The following is a 23,618-nucleotide window of genomic DNA, read 5'->3' on the forward strand; positions in this document are numbered from 1 at the left end:
TATTTCCAGTTGTACTGTTATATGCAAAATCGCAATTTTGTGCTTTCCATCAAGTTTTCCTACAAATCACCTTGTGGTCGAAACGTGATCATTTCCAGAAAAATCAGCTCTGTTGTGCGTGAGCTTTTGAGTAATTTCTCTGTGGCAAATTCTAAATCAGCAGAGGGCGCTGTAGTCGTTTTTTCCCAATTTCCGACGCCTCTGGTGGCTTTTTTTTTCTTTTTAACCTTGCCACCGCTCATTGTTTGTATTTTATGCCCATTAAATCTATTTTCCCGACTGTGGCGTTTGCAATGCAGTTCATCAATTCAACTGTTATTTTTTTAAAGAGATAATTAATACAATCCTTTTAATGAATGCAGCTTATTGACAGATTTGGCAACGTTATTGGTGGAAAGATCAATATGAGACAAAAGTTCAGAATGTGGATGTGTGCTTTATTGAGAGAGGTGTTTAAGACATCTTGATGTAAATAGTAGAAAAGAAAAGCTGAACTTTTGTCTCGTATTCATCTTTTAACTTTGCCGTTCCAATACTTCTGGAGGGCACTGTATGTGTTCAGATGTGGCTTTATTTTTCCTCATGATTTTTCACTTTTATCTACATTTGAAAGCAACTGTATTTTGTCCTCCTTTTATCAAAATTGACTCATTGTAAAACATTTTAGCATTAAAGGGACAGTGTGCAGAATTTACTGCCATCTAGTGGTGAACTAATAGAATGCAAGGATCTTAATTTGAAGCATGTGCACGATGAAGCGGTGCCTCAGAGACCCCACGTCGCAACCTACCGCCAATTTCCTCAGCAGAGGTGTCAGCGAAATGTCGTCAAACGACTTCTAGTGTTCCCTCACGTGACAAGGTGAGTGCATTGCTGTTTTTACACATGTTGTACTCATTGATCTGTGATCACATGATTGTCCCCTTTGGTTCTCCATAGCAGTAAGATGGCGGAGAGAACGTGTCAGCTACTCTATGGCGACGCACATCCATGGAATTAATCAGAGGTTAGCGGACCTACAATTCTAGATTTTTTTTTTCAAAAGGTACTTTATGTTGATGTCCAAAAACTGTTGCACCATTTATTTTACAATCAATGAACACTAAAAAATAAAACATTCTACACACTATCACTTAAAAAAACTCATTGCTATGATCAATTATTTATGAATTATTATTCCAGCTGGACAGGTCCTTATCCAATCCTTTTTTTTTTTTTTTTTTACATGCCTATCTTTTCTATTAATGCTGCTACTATGAAAAACCTACAGGTATTTGGCTTTCGTGGTGAAAGTTAAATCTAAAAGCGGAAATAAAATTCACGCTAGCCTTTACGGGTAGACCTTACTATTCTGTGAGTCCGTGTAAGTCAGAGGTGTGTGCACTGCTCCCTCTGGCTGGCAACAGGGCAGTGTAAAAGGGGGCATGTCCTCATCCAACACATTGTCCCGCTCAGACCGTGGTGACGGACAGCAGCGGGTTGTAAACTTTGGATCCATCCGCAGAGCGGCTCCCATGGGTCAGCAGTTTCCTGGATGGTGATCCAGTTGTCCAGAATCTGCGACGCGCTTCTTCATGCTCTTGCGGTGGCAACAGCTTCCAGGATGGAAGTGGGTTCTGCTGGGCGCACGGCGTCCCCCGTCCCCGGGAGACCCGCAGCCCTGCTCCCGCTCCCCTCAGGAAGTCGTGGCGGCTTTGCATCATCATCTCCCGGCGCCGCCGCTGCTCTCGGGCCCCTTTTGCAGCTGCTGCTTGCGCTCCTCTTTGCTCCAATAGCGGCCCATCTTCATCTCGCTCACCGCGTCGTCATCTGTGGTCATACCGCTGCGTTCTTCTCGGATCTTATGGCCCAGCGCCTTCAGGAGGCGGTCTCTCACGGGCCTTTGGCCACGTAGCGTGACCACGTCGCTTCGAATCTTCACTTTCCATTCCATCCGCGGGGACAAGAGCCCGGCGGCTTCACTTTGGCCCACGTCTTTACAAGTGCTCCCCAGACTCATGGGGCTGACGTCTCCACCTCTAGGGTCGGCGCCGGCCTCTCGGGGACTTCGGAGGTTGATGGAGAGCCCAGCTGCCATGCAGCTCAGGTAGTGCGCGGCCAACTTTGGTTTGGGCGTGACGGCGAGACATGTAAGGACTGTTCTCGGCACTGCGGCCGCCGGGCCTCCCGCTGGCAGGATTGGTTTTGCAGTTGCGTCTCAGCCCTCCGTCGGAACCTCTCCGGGCTCCCGGGTTGGATCCTCTCCCGGCTTGGTTGAGGTTCACTTGGACCCCGGCCCCTCCATTTCGGGTTGCCCTCTCCCTCTGCCTTGAGGGGAAGCTCTTCTCCTGTTGAGCTTCTCCACCTTCTGGGCTGTCAGCGTAAGGGTGCTTCTCATTGACTAGCGGGGTACTCATGCAGCTTTCCCCTCCGGTGTTGTAGGCGCTGGTGCTGTCCTTATCGGAGCGCTCCCTCTCGGGAAGCTCGTTGATGTCAGACAGGGCCTGGTGCCGGGACTCGTCGCCAAGCGAGCAACGGCTGGCCGCTTTCTCCTCCAGAGGCCAAGCTTTGAGGCAGCGCTCCCTCAGCTGTTGCATCTTCTGCGCCCGCAGGATGTTGCGACACTTGAACTCCAGGTGCCGCAACTCCTCCTCTAATAGCGCCATCTCGTGCCGAGTTAAGCTCTCGTTCTTGTTCTCGTCCAGCGAGACGCCTTCTTCCTCACCGCATGCGCTCCTCTCGAAGTAACACTTGATCTCCAGCAGCTCCTTGTATCGCTCGCACTCTTCCTCCGTCAGCCCCGGCATCATCGTTCTCACCGGGTCACATGTGTAGGCCCTGTCGCTAGCCTCCAGCGACTCCGGCGGTGCACCGCCGATGCAGTCCAGGCCCAAAAGGGAGTCGGCGCTATACTGGAGGTCGTGGGAGTGCAGTAGTGGCGACGTGTCGCTTCGGGTGGAGGAAAACTTGCGCAAGCTTCCGGGCGTGTTGGTGGTGTTGGTATTGGAGGCGCTGGTGTGGTCGTCTCCCAGGAGGTCGTGCTCCGAGGACTCCTCGTAGCGCGTGCTTTCGTCCGTGCGGCCCACTCCGCTGTCCAGCTCCTGACTGTTGCTCAGCACGGTCTGCAGCAAATCGGGCGAATCCCGGTTCGGGAAGCCATCCTGGCACCCAGAAGCTGGGGCGGAGGTATCTACGCAGTTTCCGGTGTTGCTTCTGTGACTGGCCAACAGGTGGACGGCGTTGTCCAGTGGCTCCAACTGCCCTGTGTCTGGAACCACCTGGTTGTCATTCTGATGCAGAGTTCAGATGATGTCAGAGAAAGAATATTTTATTACAAGCATTCATTTGTACTAAATATACTTAAGAGAACATTGTAAATACAGCGCTGCCTTGAGATAAGAGTTTCATTCTCATAGTTAAAACGCTCGCACCTCAAATCATCTTTCCCTCCTTCCCTGCTTCTCCTCCTCTTCGGCAGCTGCCGGAATGCAAATCATGCAAATGTTCTTAAGCCAGTGAAGGTTGCCCCGAAAGACCGCAGTTGATCTTGCGCCTAATTGCTTGCACGTGAACCGCATTCAGACAGTTGAAGCGATCGATCCGTTGGTCTTTGTTCTCGTCGGCGGACGACGGCTCGGCGTTCCCGCGTGGCCGCAGATAAAATACATTTGTGGGTGTTACCCTCTAATGAGACCGCTGCCTCTTTGGAATCAAAATGAGTAGTCTTGCCTTAGCTTTTCTCAGGTAGCTGTCTCTCCAAAGAAGAGGTTGCGCATGTGTACGTGTGTTGTGCAGGCTCGTTATAAGTGCCCTCTCTCGCATTCTGTGTGCAAAATGTGGCCTGCATACAGATGCCGTAATCTTACAAGGAGCGTGGGAGTCTGACTTTTTTAACAAGCAGCAGGGAGTAGGCAAAAAAAAGAATCAATTTTGTCTGCTAATAAATTTGGTCAAAAACCTAATGTTAAAGGAGCTTATCCTCGGAAAAAAAATCCAGAGTGACCTAGAGAAGTGAGAAGAATAATTTGTCTTTGCTCTTCAAGCTGTCCCTCATTGCTTGTTTGAGTTAAATTTTTCCAAAGCTTTAATGAGCCACAGTATAGATTTCACAGTCGAAAATTGTAACGGCACACCAGAAAACAAAAATGGCAAGTGCCGCAAATGTTCCAAAAATAGTTAAGATGCTAAATCCTAAATTTACTCACTGTATGAATGGCAACAGGTTAATTTTGCCATCTAGCAGAAATCTATTTTTCAATCTATTATCTCTTTCCTATTTCACAACTGTAAATGTTAACAAATATAAGTGACTTATGACGCATACAAGATGATAAAGGACGATCGTGTATTTTTAAACGAGTGCACGGAACGGGCTGCTCGCACCCCGTCCACCACCAATTAGCTAATATTCTCACCTCTATCTCAGGTCGTGCGAGGAGCAAGGAGACATTCGTGCTGTCTTCTCTGGTCAGAATAGCAACCGCCTCCTCTCTGTCTCGGATGTCCACTCCGTTGATCTAAAAACAAACAAAAAAGCAAAAAACATAAATTCCCTTTATTATTGCATCTTTCCTAACTTGGTTTTTCTTTCTTCGGGTGTTAAACGACACATCAATCTCATGTTAGCTTAGCAATCAGCATGGCTTCTCTATGTGATCTATGTATTGATGCCAAGGGTGGAAAATGAGAATAAGTAGCTTGCGAGGAACATTTGCAAAATAGAATTTGTATGATGCATCCATGTGGTGAGTGTGTGATGCTGCTCATTATTCTTCATGCATGCAAGGTACTGGATGAGTTTTTGTGCACCTGCAATATTCTGTCCCCCTTGCGGATACGGCCGTCCATTGCAGCAATACTGTTTGGGTTCACCTGGAGGAAGTGAGAAGGCTTTTTGTGAAGTGAACTTGTGCTAATAAGTCATAGCCAATGCTTAAATTAAAAAAACAGTCAACATCACCTCGCCAACGTATATCCCGAGATCCTCCTCATCGTCGGTTCTGTAACACACGGTTAGCCCAAGTTTATCCTGGTGACGGGATTTGTAGAGCTCCACCTCCTGGTAAAGACAAGTTGAACAACAAAACAAAAATGGGAAGATGCTTCAGTCACAGTCGTTCTACAAAGAGCATACATATCAAGAATATTGATTGCATTGTGTTCTAGTCACAGGTCGAATTTTCAGAAGGTTAAATTTTAGTTTGTTATTTCGTTAGTTTCCGTTTTTGATATCGCTCACCTCATATTCCAGCTCATCCTGCCTGTCGACGTCATGCTGAGAGACGTCAAAGTAGTCGGAGGGGTCGTAGTACACGGGCTCTAGGAAACTGAAAGGGTGGTTAGTGAAAGGTCAGCTCGACACAGAGCCTGTGATGTGACTGACAGCTCATTGAGCAGATAAGGCTCCAGGAGCGCCGGCAGAGGCGGCGAAGGCGGAGGCTTGGGCGGTGACTGCTTGCTCTTGCCCGTGGTCAACATATGTTGGAAGCTGATGTCCGTTTGGGTGCAGCTGTCCACGCAGTCGGCCATCCCCATGGTCAGAGGTGCCACGCTAGCGGGAGGCCCCGTGGAGCCTGCGCGTCTGCGGGCCCTGCGACCCCGTAGTATGTTGGACAGTACGGGGTCCCTCATGTCCAGTGTGGGATCACCAGATAGTCGGGACAACTCCTTTCTGTTCAACTGCAAGAAACAGACTCGTATGGATCAGTTCGGACACGTCCTTTCACATCATGATGATTGCCCTCAAGGCAGCAAAAGTACTCATGTTCTTTTTTACTTAAGTCAGATAGTAGGGGCAGAGCTAGGTTTAAAAAAAAATCGATTTGAATCCATTTTCTTTTTCACAAGCCGATATCGATTCGTAAATTCAAAAACAGAAAATAATTGAGAAGCACTGGTAGTAGGTTGTCTGTGGGGAAGCAGTGAAAATGCTAACTCGGCGAAGGATAACTGATATGGTTTTCCCTGATTGACACTTGTTGTTTTTAGGCTGGCCCAAGACACAACACATATCCTGATGTTGTCATCAGCGGAAAATTAAATAAAGTAGCAAGTACAAATCTGGGCTGCCCCGCAAAATCAAATCTCAAAGTGTATTAATACCTGTAAAATGTACTTAGGGGCAAGAAGTGCTATATTTTTACTTTGTCACTTGGGGGGGGGCAACAATTTTTAGCATCTTGTTACCTTTTTTGGAATGCTCTGAAAGCACCACACCACCCACCCCCAAGCATCCTCCTTCCTTGCCTTATGCTGGCATTCATCTCCCTTCCTCTTGGCTCCTCTCGCCGTGCTGCCTCAGCAATTTAGCCAGCGCTGTCCCTCCCCTGAGATGGCAACCCACGCTTCTTACTATTTGTGTTTGTCCTTCCTCACGCTGATCTGTCGTCATAAATCTCACTGCCTTTCCAAATGAGCTTCATGACTTGGAAACAAGATGTTTCCTATCTCGAAGGTGCTCACGGAAGTGGGACGGCATTAAGTTCACATGCTCTTAATGCATTCGTAGCATCAAAGAAAGGCCACAAGGAAACATCTCTGGGTTCATGAGTGACAGATAGAAAGGACAATGAGTGAGAGGAAGAAGGTGAAGGAGCAGACAGGGGGGATACGCTCCTCTCATTCATTATCAATGAGGGTGCTCGGCTTGCTTTGAAGATGACTTGAAGCCACGTAATGGCACTTGTCTGCCCAGAGCTAATGAAGAATCCACTACAGTCGTCTCTGGGTTGTAGGCCGTCATTTATACACTCAGCGGGGACCACACTAAAAGGCGCAACTGCATTGACAAATTAAAAAATGGGCTCTATCACACATTAATGCACACTTTGGACTGACACTGTCACACTTCTTCATTTAAAGGGAATTTAAAATACATTATACATGTTGAAGGTATTTGTTGAAATGTTTATGGTGGAGACTGAGAACTAAGCAGCACTGAATTCTGGGGTCACACAATTTTTCCACATTTTAGTTTCCAGATTTTTCAAAAACCCATCACCAGTAAATATGTTTATATAGCGATCAGAGTTAATGAAAGTGTGCATCATTATCTTGGATTGGATCTTGTTAAATCATTCAGGTGTACCTAATGTCATGGCCACTTGCATACAAACATTGAGGAAAGTGCAGCAACCATCAACATGTGCACTTCTGTAGTTTGAGTATTAAACTTATTAACATAACCGCTAAAGACTCTGAGGAATCATACAAATGAAAATCGCATACAGCGGGTGGGCGGTGGCTGAGGGAGGAGGCTGCGCCAGTGGATGGAGATGAAAGAGATCCGAACGTTGGGGGAAGGCAAGGAGAGGAAAATTGGGGGAGAACAAAACTGTCTTTCAAGGAATTGTTTTGGTGGACGTAAACAGCCAGTGAGATCAGCCATGATTCAAACACAAAAAAAATGACCTCTGGGAAATATGCATAATTAGTTTTTATATGAAAGGTCTTTAAAGAGCAAAATAAACACGCTGCCATAAAAAAAGGGGGAGGGAAAGAACTATGCTGTATATCAATATGTACATAAATACTCGTTGTTTTGCCCTTGTCTTTCTTTTGCGGTTATCCAGCTCAAGTCCCTGCAGGCCAAAGGGAAAAAAAAAGGAAAAGCAAATCAACCTTGTGGCCTGCTTTGATTCCACCACAATGGCTTGTTCTCCTCTCTGCGCTCGCTTGGAGGGCGTGAACAGCCGCCACCTTCTCAGAGAATCAATTCAAGTGGGAGCAGTTGACCCAGTGGCGCGCGATAAGCCCCGTCGTCTGACATCACTGGGCCTCGCAGTCCTGCTGATGAGGCCCGTGGAGGATGCAAAGACTTTTCAAGTAGATTCAACATTACAAAGGGGCATGTCGTCTGATTTCTTACATGCAAAGCGCACAAGGTAATTGCATCACGCCAAATTACATTGAATGAAATGCTTTTCAGAATTGGATTTGGATCACCATCTTATTGAGCGCCAAGCTTAAATGTTATTAACTAATACAAATAATATTAGATATATTCGGCTAAATAGCATCGCCTTAATCATTTAAATGTTTTTGGGAAAAAAAAAGAATTTAGAACACACCTAATTTATATATATATATTTTGGGGTGAATAAGTAGGCAAAAGGAAAAAGAACCAATAAAAAAATAGCACTGTATTATATTTCTTTTCTCGTTTTCCTTAAATAACAAAATTGGAAGTCCATGTGAAGACAAAAAACATCCTCAAGAGACTCAAAGATGGGTTTTTTTTTTGTCTAAAAGGAAGGTCCTTTAAATCTGTTAATTAAAAAGGCTGGACTGAAATGGTGACAGAGAAGTGCATGGTTGCACACACGCACGCACACACACACTCATTTTTTAATGATAGCGGTTGCCATGGAAGCCGCTTCCCTTGAAACCAATTTGGTTCCAGGGGAAGCTACCAGGTTTACTGTTCACATGTTCTCGATCCACATGCACACAATTCAACAACTGAAGCTACACTGCACAAGTGCATCACGGCACGTAGTCCAGTGGCGGGTGCGTACTAATCATGAGCGTTGGCGAGGCTGGACGGACGACGCTCGCGTTTTATTCATCGGGCAAGAAGCCATCCGATTGAACCATCTGCTTCTGCAGCCTGCTGTATCCAACATTGACTTTATCTCATTTCAATTAAAGTAATTACACATGCACGCACAGAGCTGCATAAATCTGAAAAGGAACGTGAGCGCATCCAGTGATTCACTTATAATTCATTATCTTCCCTTTTACAAACCCAGTTCCAATGAATTAAGGATGTTGAGTTCGACATCAATAAAAACAGAATACAATGATTTGCTCATCATTATCAACCTACATTTAATTGACTACACCACAGACAAGATATTTAATGTTCAAACGGATCAACTTCCTTTTTAGCAAATAATCATTAACTTTGAATTTTATGGCTGCAACACATTCCAAAAAAAGCTGGGACCGGGTCATGTTTACCATTGTTACTTCACATTTTTGTTTTTTGGCATGAATGATGTAAGTCACCAAATTCATTGGCCTTTGAATTTTGCATCCATTTCCAAAAAGAATTTGAAACATGAGCCTTAGGGATGTAGCGCCAAACTCTATTTATTGCCATTGCCAGGGCCGCCTGAAGGATCAAAGGTCACGGGCATTCAGTGTTGATTTCGATTCTCTTTTGAAGATATTTTGTGCGGGCAGTGGATGATGAAATCCCTAAATTCTTTGCACATTGAAGAACATTGTCCCTAAAGTGCTTGACTATTTTCTCGCCCTATCTTTGCTAGTGAATGACTGAGCAAATCAGGGAAGCGACTTTTATAGCCAACCATGCCGCCTACCTGCTCCCAATCAGGCTGTTCACCTGTGGAGCGTATATTTGGACTTTCTTAGTCTTTTTTGCCAGCTTTTTGGGTACATGTTGCAGCCATAAAATGAGTTTGCTCTAAAACTGTTTTATGGACTGGTGGCTATGGTTTCATAAGCGCCACCCAGACAGTTAACGCAACGTTGATTCTTGAAGGGACCTAAAGCTGTTTATCTGCCGTCCATCCAATTGCTTCTGACACATGAGGGCAAGGAGCAGAAAAAGCTGAATTTCCTGAGAGTCTCCTTTTCCCTGACCGTCTCATTAGCATGGGCTCGGTTTTTGTCTTTCTTGCTCCCGGCACCAGGAGTAGCCCCATTAAGTAGCGCTGCCCTCGATGTCCACGAGGCACTCCCCCAAAAGGTGCATCAGGCATCACGGATAACAACAGCACAGCCGTTGAGGATCGTTCATGCCTTGTGATCACAGGGCTTACATTGGGGTCAGCACTAATATTGTCCAGTTGCCATCAGAACCTCTCTGGGGGCATTGTGCAAGCTTAAAGAAGCTCAAAGGTAACAGTGGTGCTCAGGCTGTAACCCTGGCAACCCTTCTCTTATTTCCTTTTTTAGAAAAAAAAAAAACAGTCATACTGCTTCCTCTTCCTGCTATTTCTATACCTTTTGCGACTGAGTGACACTGCTGGTTTAGAACCACGTCTATTGTTATTGTTCAAATAATCATAAATGCTGCCATGGTGATCACTGATTTGAACACAAGAATAGAAAAATAATGAATAGCCTTGGCTTTTTTACAGTACACTTTTTTTCTGATTATATTTTGTTGGTCATATGCTGTTTGGTGCAACCCTGTTAAGGATAACTGGGAACTTATAAAGAAATATTTTCACAAGATTTTTGTCATGAAATAATTTCCAATTAAATCAAAATGGTAATGTTTTGTTTGAATACAAACTCAATTTTACTCTCATTACAGTGACACAAAACAAAAACAGGGTTAAGATTAGGGGTTGTCAGATGATATGGTAACTACTCATCAGTACCTCGAAATGGAGGTACACTTTAATTTGCTACTTTCTTTCAGTTGGCACAGACAGGCAAATAGTATACAACATGTTGATGGACAAGAAGGTAAAATATAAGAAACATGCTTGTGGCTCAGGAGGTAAATAGGCTACTAAAGGAGTCTTCTTTTCAAATCTACGTGCTTTAAGTTTACCGCCACCAGAGTGAATATGCGAGTACCTGAAATAGCCATTGTGGGTGCTTTGACTGAGAAAATGACGAAATATAAATCGGATGCATTATTATTATTATTGTAGTCTACATAGTCAGGGAATTTTCTATCATGCAGTATAACTGGGCATCCACAATAGAACCGGAATGCTTTTCAGCTGGTTTGAATGGCCCGGGTGTGTACAGTTCACCCTTTAAGGAGGCAATGAGGAAAAGATGCAAGAGCGAGGCCTCACCTGGAACATGACCCTGTATTGTTCTTCAGGCTTTTGGACCACACACATGTTGCACCCCATTGTGACGTGTGACACAGTGCTGGACCGCACAAGAGCGACCCGATGACCGGAACTTATGGAAGAACCTGTCGAGGTCTTTGTCTGTGGCAGAGGGAGGACCCCACCCTCCCTTGCGGGGTTGCGGTATGGAACACTCTTCTTCTTCCACTTCAGCGTCACACGCAATCTGACATCCGTGTCAGGATGACAGTTTTCTCATCTTCTCTTTGTTCCACACACTTAAGAGAAGACCTGTTCTCAGGCAAAAAAAAAGACTCTTTTAAATCCAATGTCGGTGCAAAATTTAGTTTAGGAAAAAAAAAAAAAAGTTTGTGCTGGTTTCAAAATGTGATTCTGATCAACTTGCTGTGCAGGATAAAGTTGGTTTCCCTAGTCACTCCACTTGTGTTGTCTACCACTCGAAAAGCAAAATTTGACTTGCTATCAGTTCTGATGAGCAGCACTTTTTTTTGGCTCACACATCTCAAGGCTTAAGGATTTGTTCTTTGAGTTACTATGTGCTTGGTTTCCGCACCACACTTTCTTTGGTCCTCCAATTCAGGAGGAAATAATTCTTCAACTTCCCCAGCGAGGAACCTCAACAAGAGGAGAATTGATGTGAGACTGAGCACCACATATTATTTTCCTGTCCACAATCTCCACTGATACACATCAAAGCAAACACAGAATGGCCGTCCACAAATAAACTAACACGCCCAACCTCTTACTGAACACACAAAATTGCTGTAGACTGCAGGAGAAAATCATCATATTGATCTGAGGTGTTGTCAGATATGATGAGAACTCCTTCAGACCAATAATTGCTTGAGGCTGAGCCTGGATGGTACTTTACAGTGACATCAGTGACCTCTTGAGATGAGTGATGAGACAACAGACTGTCCTGCCTGGGCCAGACCAATCAATATCTTCTCACGGACTGATTGGATTTTGTGCTGTTGAATTATTGGAGAAGCCCGGCAAAGTGTCACAAACACTAACCACTTCTGCCTACACGAGACAAGCTGAAAAAGGCTGATCTCAATATAACTTTCCTTGCAATCTCCCGGCCATTGTTCCTGCCCTCCGAGTCCAATCACATTGCTTTCACCTTTTATCTTTAATCCCGCCGCACCAAGTGTCAACGCAGCCGCAGCTTGAGACACGTGTGAGGCGTTCGTGGCTCTGCGGGCTGCCGGCGACAAGCTATTAAAGCAGCTAATCCTCCATCAAGCCTCGGCAACACCTGTATCTGTTGTAATCCCCAACCCTGGCACCTGAACACACCAGGAGGCAAACATGCAAAGTACGCAGAAATATTGCAACCTTCGAGAGGGGGTTGACAACTTGAGTCAAAGTGAAGACAGAATAAGTGCTGCCATTTCTCTGCAACTTAATAATCAATTACAGTTAATGACAACTGGAGCCCCCCCTTCACCAAAAAAAAGACTTTAAAATCAAAGAACTCCTGGAAAGAACTTGAATCTCCAGAAGCAAAATTCAAAACCATTTTAGTCCATCTTTCCTCTGCTACTCAGTCCATGTGACAAATCCACAGCAAGGTGTGGAAGCAAAAAAAAAAACCCCGCATGGCCAGCATCCCGGCATGCCAGTGATGAATCTGCATCGGCAGTCTCACAATCGGTGCGAAATCATCCTCGACTGATTGGAGGGTGGTCCTCAGCTTCTCCCTTCGGGCGGTAAATGCGGCCCCCCACTGCAGCGGGGGGGAACACAATAGACGCCTGTTCGCCGCTGATGAGAGTCTTCCCATCAGTACTCGGCACTGAGCTGCGACTGGAGCAGCTTTTTACTCTCCACATTTCCCCCTCTTCATCCCCCCACCCCTTTTTGTCTCTGTTTCCAGGGCTGGGCTCTCTTTGCTAGTCCCCCCCACCATAATATTGCCCACACCTCATTTGCTGTCCGCTCCCTCCTCCTTGTTTTTTCTATGCTTTGCTTGTCTGCAGGCATGCGAGCATGCAAAGCGACTGGAATATCAGGGGTCATGCAAATAAACTGGAAGTTCATCCATCTTAATTACCACACACAAGCAATTCACCTTGACCGCTTGTAAAATGACAAAGAAAAGGGATGAGGGCTGTGGTTGATGCCCAAAGCAGGTTTGGAGCATAGCACTGGCTCTGCATTTAGATGAGGGGCGTGCACTGCCTCAAAGAAGGAGAGAGAGGAAACACTGTGGAGGAAGAGGGGAGAAAAGTGAATAACAGGTGTGACACAATGAATAGAGAACAGGGAGCAAAGCCAAGTGATAAAATGCAAATCACTGTGTGGGAGAGCGAAAAACAATTTTTTTGCCAGCGATAATCACAATGACTTGTTTAGGCTCTGCCAAGAAAAAGGTGGTCAATAAATCCAAATCTCTGGCCAATCTTAGATTGTCGTCCTGTATGTGAGTGAAATCATTTCCTGTGACGCTCAGAGCACCACTTGTTTGCTTTTTTTTTTCCTCCTTCCAATTTTATGAATTCACATCGACTGCACCTTGCATGACCAAGTAAGCCTGTTTGTCTGCACCTAATGTGCAAAGACCTTAATATATCGGGCTATCTTCACTGTGGGTTGGTATTATATCTCAGATTGAGATCATTTACCATCACGCACCAACATCAACATACCACAGCAAAATCAATGGCGAATAGAATATGCTAAAATAACTGCTAATTTATTACACCATCATTGATGAAAATGCTGCAAACATAAAGTCTGCTCTCACGCTGACGCTCCCATGAAGCAACCAGGCCCCCAAATGTGCCACCAAATGCCCATTTCGAGGTATTGATGGGGAAACGGATCAATGGTTAAGTTTGATGCAATGACGTCAATGCCTAGGTACATATATGCTGTTAAATCTACTGTGCTTATTTGCTGTTAATTTATATACGATGGATAAATATGGAACTGTATTTTACCATTATTATTTTAAACAGAACATTGCTACTGTTGTAAAGACACCGGAGCCTTGAATCTGTCTGCCTGCTCCTTGATTAAATACACTAAAATTGCGTTAGACCACCTGCGCCTCAAGTTAGACCCGGTTTTGGTGACTCTAAAATGTAATCTACTTTTTCTAACCAAATTTGCAGATGTGCTGAGGGCGAGGAGGAAATTGATTTGTAAAAATGAAATGAACAAACACACACACACACACACACACACACACACTCACACATTGTATGTTACACACTACTAAATGCACTTATAGGCGTCGAAGAAGACGAGCTGAAGCTGGAATGAAAACCAAGCTAGTAAATATCAAAAATCAATATTCCATCGTGAGAAGTTGTTGTAAAGGGCATGCGGATTCACATTTCAGCTGTGGCTCTTCTGAGGTTTTACCTCTCTTCTAAAACAGGTGCGGGCAAACGTTTGTGCAAAATCATAAATGTTTAAATCGGGCAGTGGGGCCTTGTCATTCGTAAAGAAGTCTAGGGAGATCTCGGTCTGTCTTGGTGCTTCAGGGTCATGCACCCTTTTTGGCGGCCCTACCCTTAAAGTTTATGGAAATTTGGGAAACGTCTTGTATCCCATTGATCCTCCACCCAAAAATGTCCAAATGAAACATTTTCATCACACTCAACAGTATTGGATGACTGCAAGTAAACAATAACTATAATAATAATTTTGTAAATCATTTGTCACACTGCAGCAACAGAATGGGTGCTGATTATCTATTTCCCGATAAAATAACAACACATGTACTGTAATCCATCCCAGATGCACTTTTCATTCAACTCAAGCATCTGCTGTGAAAGACAAGGAAGAGCTCGGGGTTGTTACATCCATTTGTAGTGTGTAAGTGTTCTGCATACATGACTAAAGGAAGGTAAAGCAGTCCCAGCAGGGACTGTCAAGGATCAAGAAGTGAAGGATCAGGACAGGAAAATGGGCTGGGGAAGATGAAGGCGCTTGTTAAAAAAAAAAAAGTGAAAACAGACACTTTTTCCCAGAGAGGCTTCCTTTCCTTTCGAGAGGCAGATGGTGGGAATACTGGCAGAATCTTAACATCCTTCTCATTATTTATTAACCGCTTAGAGGAATAGGTTGCACGTACTGTTCAGAATGGACTGCAATGCGATGTTTTGGATTATTTTGATTACAGTTTGGGTGTTGTATCAGGTCATAGCTTGTGAATGAGTTAGTGAGAAGAGGGCCATGGCCGTGGCTTCATTCACATTCTGGCAGAGTGGCTGTGCAGCTGAAAGCCATTTCACAGTGGAAGCGATGAGCTTGCCTCAAAGCAGAACTAAGGTGCTTTAAGAACGAGCCCGTGGATAAATGGGAGAAAGAAAAAAAGGGAAGGCTAGGAGTGGACTAAGAGAAGATGCGGCTTGACTATAAGGTGTAGGATTTAAGATGGGGGGGTTGATGCGGCAGCTCAACAAAGTTAGGAAGGATGACTTTTGCTGGGAGTTTTGAGGGGATGTGGAAGATGTTTATTTTTTTTTAAAGCCTTTGTCTTGGCCCTGTAAAAAAAAAAAAAAAAGGTAAAGGGGAGCTGGGAGACAAACACTTAAAGGTGCAGTAAGAAAAAGATTTCCACATCTCACTCTGCCTTGTTTTTCTTAATGAGCTGCAGACGAGTGCAAAATGTTGTGGCCGTTGAATGAAGTCTTGTTAAAATTAAAAAAGAAAGAAAGAAAAGAATGTTTTTTCAGATGATATAGATCAGCTGAAAATTGTGCAATAACCTGACTGTATTGAGATCACGAATATCTACTACGAGTGACTATATAGCATATAAAAAGGAAATAAAGATACTTGAGATAAAAAGATCCAAAAAAGTGATGACGGTAGAATTTTGGAATCATGTTTAAGGTGTAGCAGGTTGGAATAAGATAAAAAGGAATTGCATTGAGCTTTCCAAAAGACAAGGATTATAGAGGAGGCTGAGTGAGAGTGGCCTGATACATTTGGCCACGCTTGGCTGTGACACTCTCCTCACTGTGACATCTTCATTTCCATATAATTGAATTAACCACAGCAGCCCTCAGGTGCATCCATCAGCAGCGTAGGGAAATATTCAATAAATGCAATTAATTGCAATTTTGCTCGCTTGTCATCTGTTGCTTTATCTGCACAAAATGAACATGATGTGTTTAATAGTATTGTCAACGTAGACAGATTTGCTACATTAAGCCAACATATTTTTTTTTCCTCTAGCTTGGCTTTCTTGGCTCGCTATGATTATGTGCAGACAGATTTGTAAAATCAACATGAGAAATATTAAATGAACAGAGACTCAAAATGGAAATAGACAATTTCATCATCTCAGACTAGCTCCCATGTGTCACAACCCTCCAAAACAATTCTCAGCGCATCACATTTATCTCCGCTGATCTGCCAAATCAATAAAGTGTATCATTAACAGAGCACCGTATTTATGAATCAATACAGTGCTTGCCCAAAAGGACTCAAGTGTACATACAAGGTTTGTGCACAGTAAATCACACCTTGACGCACAAGCAGCAAGACGCAAAACTCTCCATTCTCTCCTCTGCCGTCTTCTTGATTTGATCTAAGTTGCTCCCCAAGACCCCGTCTCTTCAAATGGCTGTTTTAATATCCTGAATCTTTGTATTGTTCCAAATTAGCTCTGACTGTGGCTTACACCTGAGCTATTATCTTCAACCATTAAAAAACAACAACAAACATGCACTGCCCAACACCACTATAAAAAATTGTACACTGCATGTGCACAATTGTGGTATCAACTTCAACTCATTGAAATACTCAGTTGGCGAAGTCTTTCCTCACAAACATATCGTATAACGAACCTAGCATTTGCATTTCTTGTGCGGATCATTAGCTTGCGCAGGCGTACATAATGAGTGCGAACCACTGATTCCTAATTGTTCCAAACATGTTTTTTTTTGTGTCACTTGGGGGTTTCTGAAGTGCTTCTCGTTGAGTGCACAACAACGCCAACGTATCCCGGCCAGGTGTTTTAGAACATCTGCAAGCTACGACTCTTCTCCTCCCACGCACGCCTACTCATTTGCCCTGGGCTTAACCAAATCAATATATCATTAGCCAGGCTCCCAACTCAACCCACGCTACGCTTTCCTTACATTTCACACATTGTATCTCCCTCCAGCTTTTCTCTCATCTTCGCCCCTTTGGCCTCCTCGTTCTCGCTCCCGCTTTGCCTGTCCTTTGAGTATTTCTCTGAACCCCGTGTTGATGTGCTGCAAAGTGTGAAAGGAGGCTAAAAATGTGAGGGTTAAGGGTTGCATGTGTGTTTAGGTGTGCTGAAAATATGTGTGTGATATCAGGAGGGCAGACATTGCAGGGACATAACAAGGAGAGAGCGGAGAGCCGAGGTGCGAGGGGGATGGGAGCCTGTCTGGCTGAAATGAATGTGTAATTGCTTGTGCCCGCTAAAGCCTCGGCAGGAGCGTACGTGATAGCGGGGGTCGTCAAGTCAGCAACGAGGCTCCCGCTTTGAGACGGAGCTGAGACTGATACTTTGTGGGAGGCTGTCGGCGTCACGGCATGGTCTCGGCAAGCGGCGCCACGCCCATCTTTAGTGGAGGGGAAGACAGCTCCCCTTGTACAAGTATGATTACCAACATCAAAACATACAGGTAGAAGTGTAGCCTAAGTGTTGATCAAAAACAAGGTCAGGGCTTCAGACTATGTTATGGTGTCATTTTGCTCCTAAAATTTGAGACAGTGCAGGATTTTTTTTTCCATCTATTTGCACATGTGCGAGCAATGAATTTCTCATTTATATTGTTGTTGTTGTTGCTGACAAACTTCTGCTCCACGCTGCAGGACACACACTTGTTGAAGTTGACAATATTCCACAAAGCAGCTGATTTGCCTAGAAGAAAGGACAAACAGCAACGATGAAGGTGAGCCAGTGTCATTTATGAATTTATGAGAAAAACAAGATGGGAATGACCTTCTGTGGTTAGGGTGAAAAGAAGCAATGTATTGTATAAATCTATAGGTTTCACATCTTTTGTAAGAAATGAACAATTATATGAAGGACTTTCATGGATTACTTTCGCTTCACTCAAGTCCGTGAAAAGTGAAAAGACAAATCTTGATGAGTCTGAGTCCTTGTGAGAAAATTGTTATGGGGAAAGAAAAGGTAGGAAATTCTCTTTTGGTTGCCAGGGTTCACCGGAGTGAGGTATTTTAGGAATATTAGATATTTCAATTCAATTCTACATTGTGCCGATACTCACAAAATTTTCCCAAACTAACTTTCAGTCTGAAGATGAACCAAAAATCTTTTGGTGTGTGAGAAAATCTGCCATTTGACCTTACGAACTGTGCAAGATGCGCCTTACGCTCACATGGTAAATGAAACAAAATATGTCCTGGCTACCCAAAATCATTTTTGTATAAAAGTAAGTTCACAAAATGGCAAGCATTTTCCCAAGATTTGTTTTATTTATTGATGACATCTTACAATGCACCCACTTACTTTGGATGTGTTGCGCTGTACTGAGATTGTCGCAGAACACCACAAGCCCTTTTTTAGTATTGATTTTGTTGTTTTATGGTTTGAGGTGTCACAAATACAAAACATCATAGCTTCAAAGTCACTGTTGTGTCTGACTTATTTCTTTGCCAAAAAAAGCTACCTTTCTCTGCTTTTTGGGCAGAAACCAATATTTCTGGTGAAACCAACCCATGTTCTACTACTGATTAATAAATGATGAGGTGCAAACTTATTTTGGTGAAAGAAGAGAGGCTTCTCTTTCTTTTGGTAGCTATGGTCAATATGTTTTCACAGAACACAATATTGCATGGTCCTTGAATGCTAAAACAGCTGGCAATATGGGACCTCAATATGAACCATTGGTACAATTTTGCTGCCCCAGTTTTTCATGTACTCCATCACTCGCTTGTATCTATTTTGTCCCACCCAGAATAACATTAGTTGTGGGGGTGAAGAAAAGTCTAATTAAGATGGAGATTCAGTGCAGTCAAATAGAACCAGCATCCTTCAACAGTAAAAAAAAAAAAAAAAATGGTGTGAGTAGAGTGAGCAAATTATCATATTATACAGCCAGTGTCTTATTTCATTTTGTTCAGGTTCATTCGTCCCAATCTGCATCACGCGAGAGCAGAGATTGATGTGCGTTACTCGCAGACCACATGTGGGATTGAGGCGGAGAAGCATCAGATCCCACCTCGCATAGGAGAAAAAAGGAGGGGATTGGCAACACCAGGGAGGGTGCAGATGGAGGTGTCACCTTGAGGGAGGAAAACAGCATCTCCATCTTAGAGCTCTCTAGGTCGGGTATGTGTTCACAAATAACTGCTCTGAACAGACTGGAATTCATTAAATACGATATTTTTGTGAAAGCCACAACTGTGCTGACAAAAAAACAGAACCACAAACGAAATTTGACTATAACCGCATGTGTATTTTTTGTTGTTGTTTAATTTATCCAAAACATTGGCATAATAAAAAAAAGCTCAACTTGACTTGGCTGAGTTTTGAGTTCTTTGAGAGATATTTGAAAGAAAGTCATCAAGAAGAACAAACAGTTTATGCCAATGCAGGATAATGAGATGTCGTTAGAGAAAAATGTCCAATTCATAAATTATGCATTGCCGTATTTAGAAACCCTTGAGCATGTTGACACTGAACACCAGCGCCATCTACTAGTCACATACAGGCACTGAATCCAGCAATAGAGTGAAGGGGAAATTTCAGTTTCATTTTCTGTTGCCTTTGACGAAAGAAAAGCTCATTTATGAGCATCTTATCCATCACTTTCTATACTATGTAATTGTTTTTTTTATAGTGCTTTCAATAACAAGTTACTTTTAGTTACTAATTTCAACAACTACGCTGCAATTTATGGCTTCTGTCGCCCCCTAGAGTGGAATTAGGCATTCTATCAACAACAGATGTGACTTATATATATATATATATATATATATGTATATATATATATATATATATGTATATATATATATATACATATATATATATATATATATATATGTATATATATATATATATGTATATATACATATATATATATATATATATGTATATATACATATATATATATACATATATATATATACATATATATATATATACATATATATATATATATGAAGTCATATATATATATATATTATATTGTATCTTTTATTTCATATTGTTACAGTCCGATTTTACAATTGTTTGTCGTTTTGCCAAATGAATACGACTTTATATATATATATATATATATATTAATTTGACCTGATAATGTGATTTTCTACTGAACCTCTACAGATGCATAATTTTCAATTTTGTAATTATATTTTATTAATTAAATAATATAATAAATTAATTACTTAACTCTAACCCTATGTAACAAATATTAATAACGTTATTCATCTCTAAAATTGGTTCAGCCTTTTACTTTTTTTTTTTTTACCCCAAATATACGCCATTTTCTTTTGTTTACTTTCAGTGTTTGTAGTTATATGTCAAATATGCATTAATAAGTGTTATGTCTTTTCTTCTATATCGACCAGATTTTAGTTTTAGGTCATCCATGGTGGTCGAAAACGCTTCTATTTTTGCCACTTGCGCCAAACGGTATTCATTTTAGGTGTACCTAATATTATGGCCGATGTGGGTAGGGCAAAAAAAGCGAGCACTCATCCGAGGGGGCCTGGCTCAGCCTCGGACCATCAAGTTTCAAAAACGAATAAGATAGGATGTATTGTTTAGTCAGCGTAACACACGTTGACTTATAGTAATACTTTTGTCATTGTCGAAACAGAATTACTGCACCGCAAATTTGGATTGTTAGTCGTCAGACTCGTCTCGTTCCCAGCTAACATTAGCTGACGCTAACTTCCGGTGCTAACGCGCGCTGCTCGGCAACGGAAGCCGACAGGCTATTTCAACTCCACATTTCCTCGTCCGAAGCTAAACTGCTTTTCAAGTAAAATGTACGCTTGTTGCGTACTGGGTTGTCCAAATCGGCATACTTCCGGTGGCAAACTTAAATTCTACAGATTACCAACGGAATACCGAGCGTTTCAGGCCAAACGGCGGCGTTTGTGGCTCAAAGTACTCCAGCAAGTGAATGGCAGCGCGGAGGAGCTCAAAGAAAATGCTCGCATTTGTGGCGCTCATTTCATATCAGGTAAAGCTCAACTCTGTTCATATGTGGAGACTTTCGTGCTTGTTTGTCAGCCGAAAAGTGATTTTTAAAGAATGCGGGTGTGTTTGTAGGGGAACCGTCCATGGATCAGAACAATCCCGACTTTGTACCTTCAGTGTTTACAAACGTGAACAGCAGCTCGCGACCCAGGAGCCAAAGCAGAAGGCAAGCGAATTCCACTTCTTAACTCAGAATCATCTTGCGCTTCTTTGACATATTTCCAGCGTTACTTGCGACGTTTGAGCCGTGCGTTTATTCATGCTAAACTTTAAACATGAGCTAACTCTTGTTACAGCATCACAGATGCGTTATGTACACTGTCACAAAAACCCATTTTGCCTCAACGTTGTCCGATTGATTGATTAAAGGGACAACTTACAGGAATCATGGTAGTTTTCTTACAATATGAAAGGGCACGAAAGCAATGGTGTAACACTGATATTAACGCATCAAAAGTAGATTTTTTATGTTTTAGTGAGGATAAACGTTTTAGAAAATGGATAAATGAATGGAGTAGGCTCGATTTTGCCTTTCCTTCTGTTTGAATGGGTTTTCTGTTGTCCAGCATCTTCCTACAGTCTGAAAACATGCATGCATTCAATGAAGACGCCAACTCAGATGCAAATTCTCCACACAAAGTACCACCTTGAAAAAATACTTACTGTATCGTTTTATTAACCAATTTTAAAATGCAGTAATATAGAAGGCTGAAGTGTTGATTAAAAAAAACAATCAGTCAATTTTATGCACTGTTACAATATTAACACTGCACTTTTATGTAAGAAAAGAAAAAATAACTACTTAATGATACAATTAAAATTTATTCTATTTTAGTTAAATAACATTTCACTTAAAAGTTAAAAAAAAAACATTTTTTTAAAACCTGAGCAGGCACATTTGTTTGCTTTATGTGGAATCACCAGAGATTTGACGGTTGCCATGAAAAGTATTCATAAGAATCAGAATAGACTTTGGTACCCGTACCGATAACAAAATGTTGGTATAGTGATGGGTGGATGGAATTTTTTTTTTCATTACCCGTATATATTTTTTAAATTAATCGGCTGATTAATCTGTAATGTGATGTAATCTTCTTTGTAATATTTTCAAAGGATCGTTAGAGGACATGGAAAATGGCACTGGGGTCACCAAGACAACCAAGGCGCCAGAGACAAGTCCAAGGAAGCACTGATCAAAGATGAAGACCCTGTGATTCAGCAGCCCTCCCTCAAAATGTTTAGAATTCAACCTTCACAAGACGCCCAGACCACACAATGTGCAATGGTACAATGTCCAAATACAAGTGACACAAGTTGGCTTGGGCATCGATACCCAGGAATCAACTGGAACCAGGACCATCATTCAGGTTCTTAATTTGTTTGTGTGTTTTGCAGACAGGAGAAGCATCAACCGAGGAGACCAAGAGTGACATCAAAATGAAAACTCTGTCACCCTTGTTGAAATCTGAAAAATCCAGCCCTGTGGTGCTCCTCAAGCACATCGTTGCACCGTCGGGCGTTTATCTGTGTGAGCTGTGCAATGAAAACTTCTCCACGGTCACACAGCTGGTCAGACATAAACTTGAGCATGAAGGACAAAGATCTCCTCATAGTGGCGATGTTCAGGAGGAGATGCCCACCAAAGTTTTGGCGGAGCCAGACGAGCCTATTTTTCCATGCAACATTTGTGATCGAACATTCGGTGACCGCCAACTCTTGAAGCGCCACAAACTGCTCCACATGAGAGACGTTAGGAAGTGCCAGACGTGCGGCGTGCTGTTCTGTCAACTTCACAGACGCGCGCCGTTGGTGGCTACGCCGGTCATCACGAGCGAGTCCGACGACGATTGTCCCGTCACAGAGTCAGACGACCTTGAACCGGGTGAGGTTGGGGAGCAGCTCAATGACTTTCAAACGGCCTGGGCTTTCATCCCCCTGCTAAGTAATGCTGCTAACCAAATCAGTGAACCCCAAGCATCAGCTTCAAACATGGAGCTGGAGTTTTTTCCTGAAATGCCACCTCCTCCCTTTCCCATTCATATGTTACATACAAAATCTGAAGTCTCCATGGAAGCTCCCCTATATCCACCTCCAAAGCTGCCACCGGCACTCCGGATGTTTTCTGCACAGTGCCTCACTTCAGCATTTTTCAAGGTTCAAAGAAACTATGACTATATTTTGAGCAAGGGAACGGATGTCCCAAATAACATTGTTGTCAAAAAGGAGCCACTGGAGATCTTACCAGATGTCCCTCCAGATGTGCCAAATGAGGAGCCGGAAGATCAAGGACCAACTGCTTATGATCTACAAATTGTTCTCTAACTGAAACTTTTCAAAACTAAGCTCAAATGTTGGGATTGTGCCTGGCAAATGTCACAATCCATTCCTAGTATAGTTTAATGCTGCTAGTTGTTTAACGTTATGTGACACTGCTAATAAATCTTTTTGTCATCAGCCACTGAATCAAATTGCATTTTAGTCAGTATTTGCAACCAGTTACATGGTAAATGATTCCGCTCATTTTTCGCTGTTTTCACCCCTTGGTAATAAAAACTATTACCTCGTTATAATAAATAATTTGAAATAAAATTAGTCTTGACATCTTACTTAAATTGATTAAAATGGCTACTTCATTTTCACACAAAAACACAGAAATGTGG

At 42.8% G+C, this 23,618-nt stretch overlaps 2 protein-coding genes and 1 long non-coding RNA gene across 3 annotated transcripts; 2 read left to right on the forward strand and 1 right to left on the reverse strand.

Moving 5' to 3' along the window:
• Positions 1–648: 648 nt before the first annotated feature.
• LOC119116348 (PDZ domain-containing protein 4-like) lies at positions 649–10,874 on the reverse strand. The gene is given in 12 exon segments (XM_037241662.1): positions 649–1,526; positions 1,528–1,564; positions 1,566–1,673; positions 1,675–1,733; positions 1,736–2,104; positions 2,106–3,269; positions 4,395–4,496; positions 4,789–4,851; positions 4,940–5,038; positions 5,219–5,306; positions 5,363–5,658; positions 10,764–10,874. Coding segments are annotated over 12 exon segments (2,520 nt in total). The 5' UTR covers positions 10,824–10,874; the 3' UTR covers positions 649–1,451.
• Positions 7,480–11,075, forward strand: LOC119116365. The gene is made up of 2 exons (XR_005096267.1): positions 7,480–7,803; positions 10,793–11,075. It is a non-coding gene; the product is annotated as an uncharacterized LOC119116365 (long non-coding RNA).
• Positions 11,076–20,460: 9,385 nt separating this feature from the next.
• LOC119116633 lies at positions 20,461–23,572 on the forward strand. Its single transcript, XM_037242185.1, has 4 exons — positions 20,461–20,941; positions 21,031–21,124; positions 22,072–22,243; positions 22,354–23,572. The coding sequence occupies exons 1-4, from the start codon at positions 20,743–20,745 to the stop codon at positions 23,278–23,280; spliced, it is 1,392 nt and encodes a 463-aa protein (XP_037098080.1). The 5' UTR covers positions 20,461–20,742; the 3' UTR covers positions 23,281–23,572.
• Positions 23,573–23,618: the final 46 nt, after the last annotated feature.

This window comes from Syngnathus acus, chromosome 2 (assembly GCF_901709675.1).
Source record: "Syngnathus acus chromosome 2, fSynAcu1.2, whole genome shotgun sequence".
NCBI classification, from domain to species: Eukaryota; Metazoa; Chordata; class Actinopteri; order Syngnathiformes; family Syngnathidae; genus Syngnathus; species Syngnathus acus.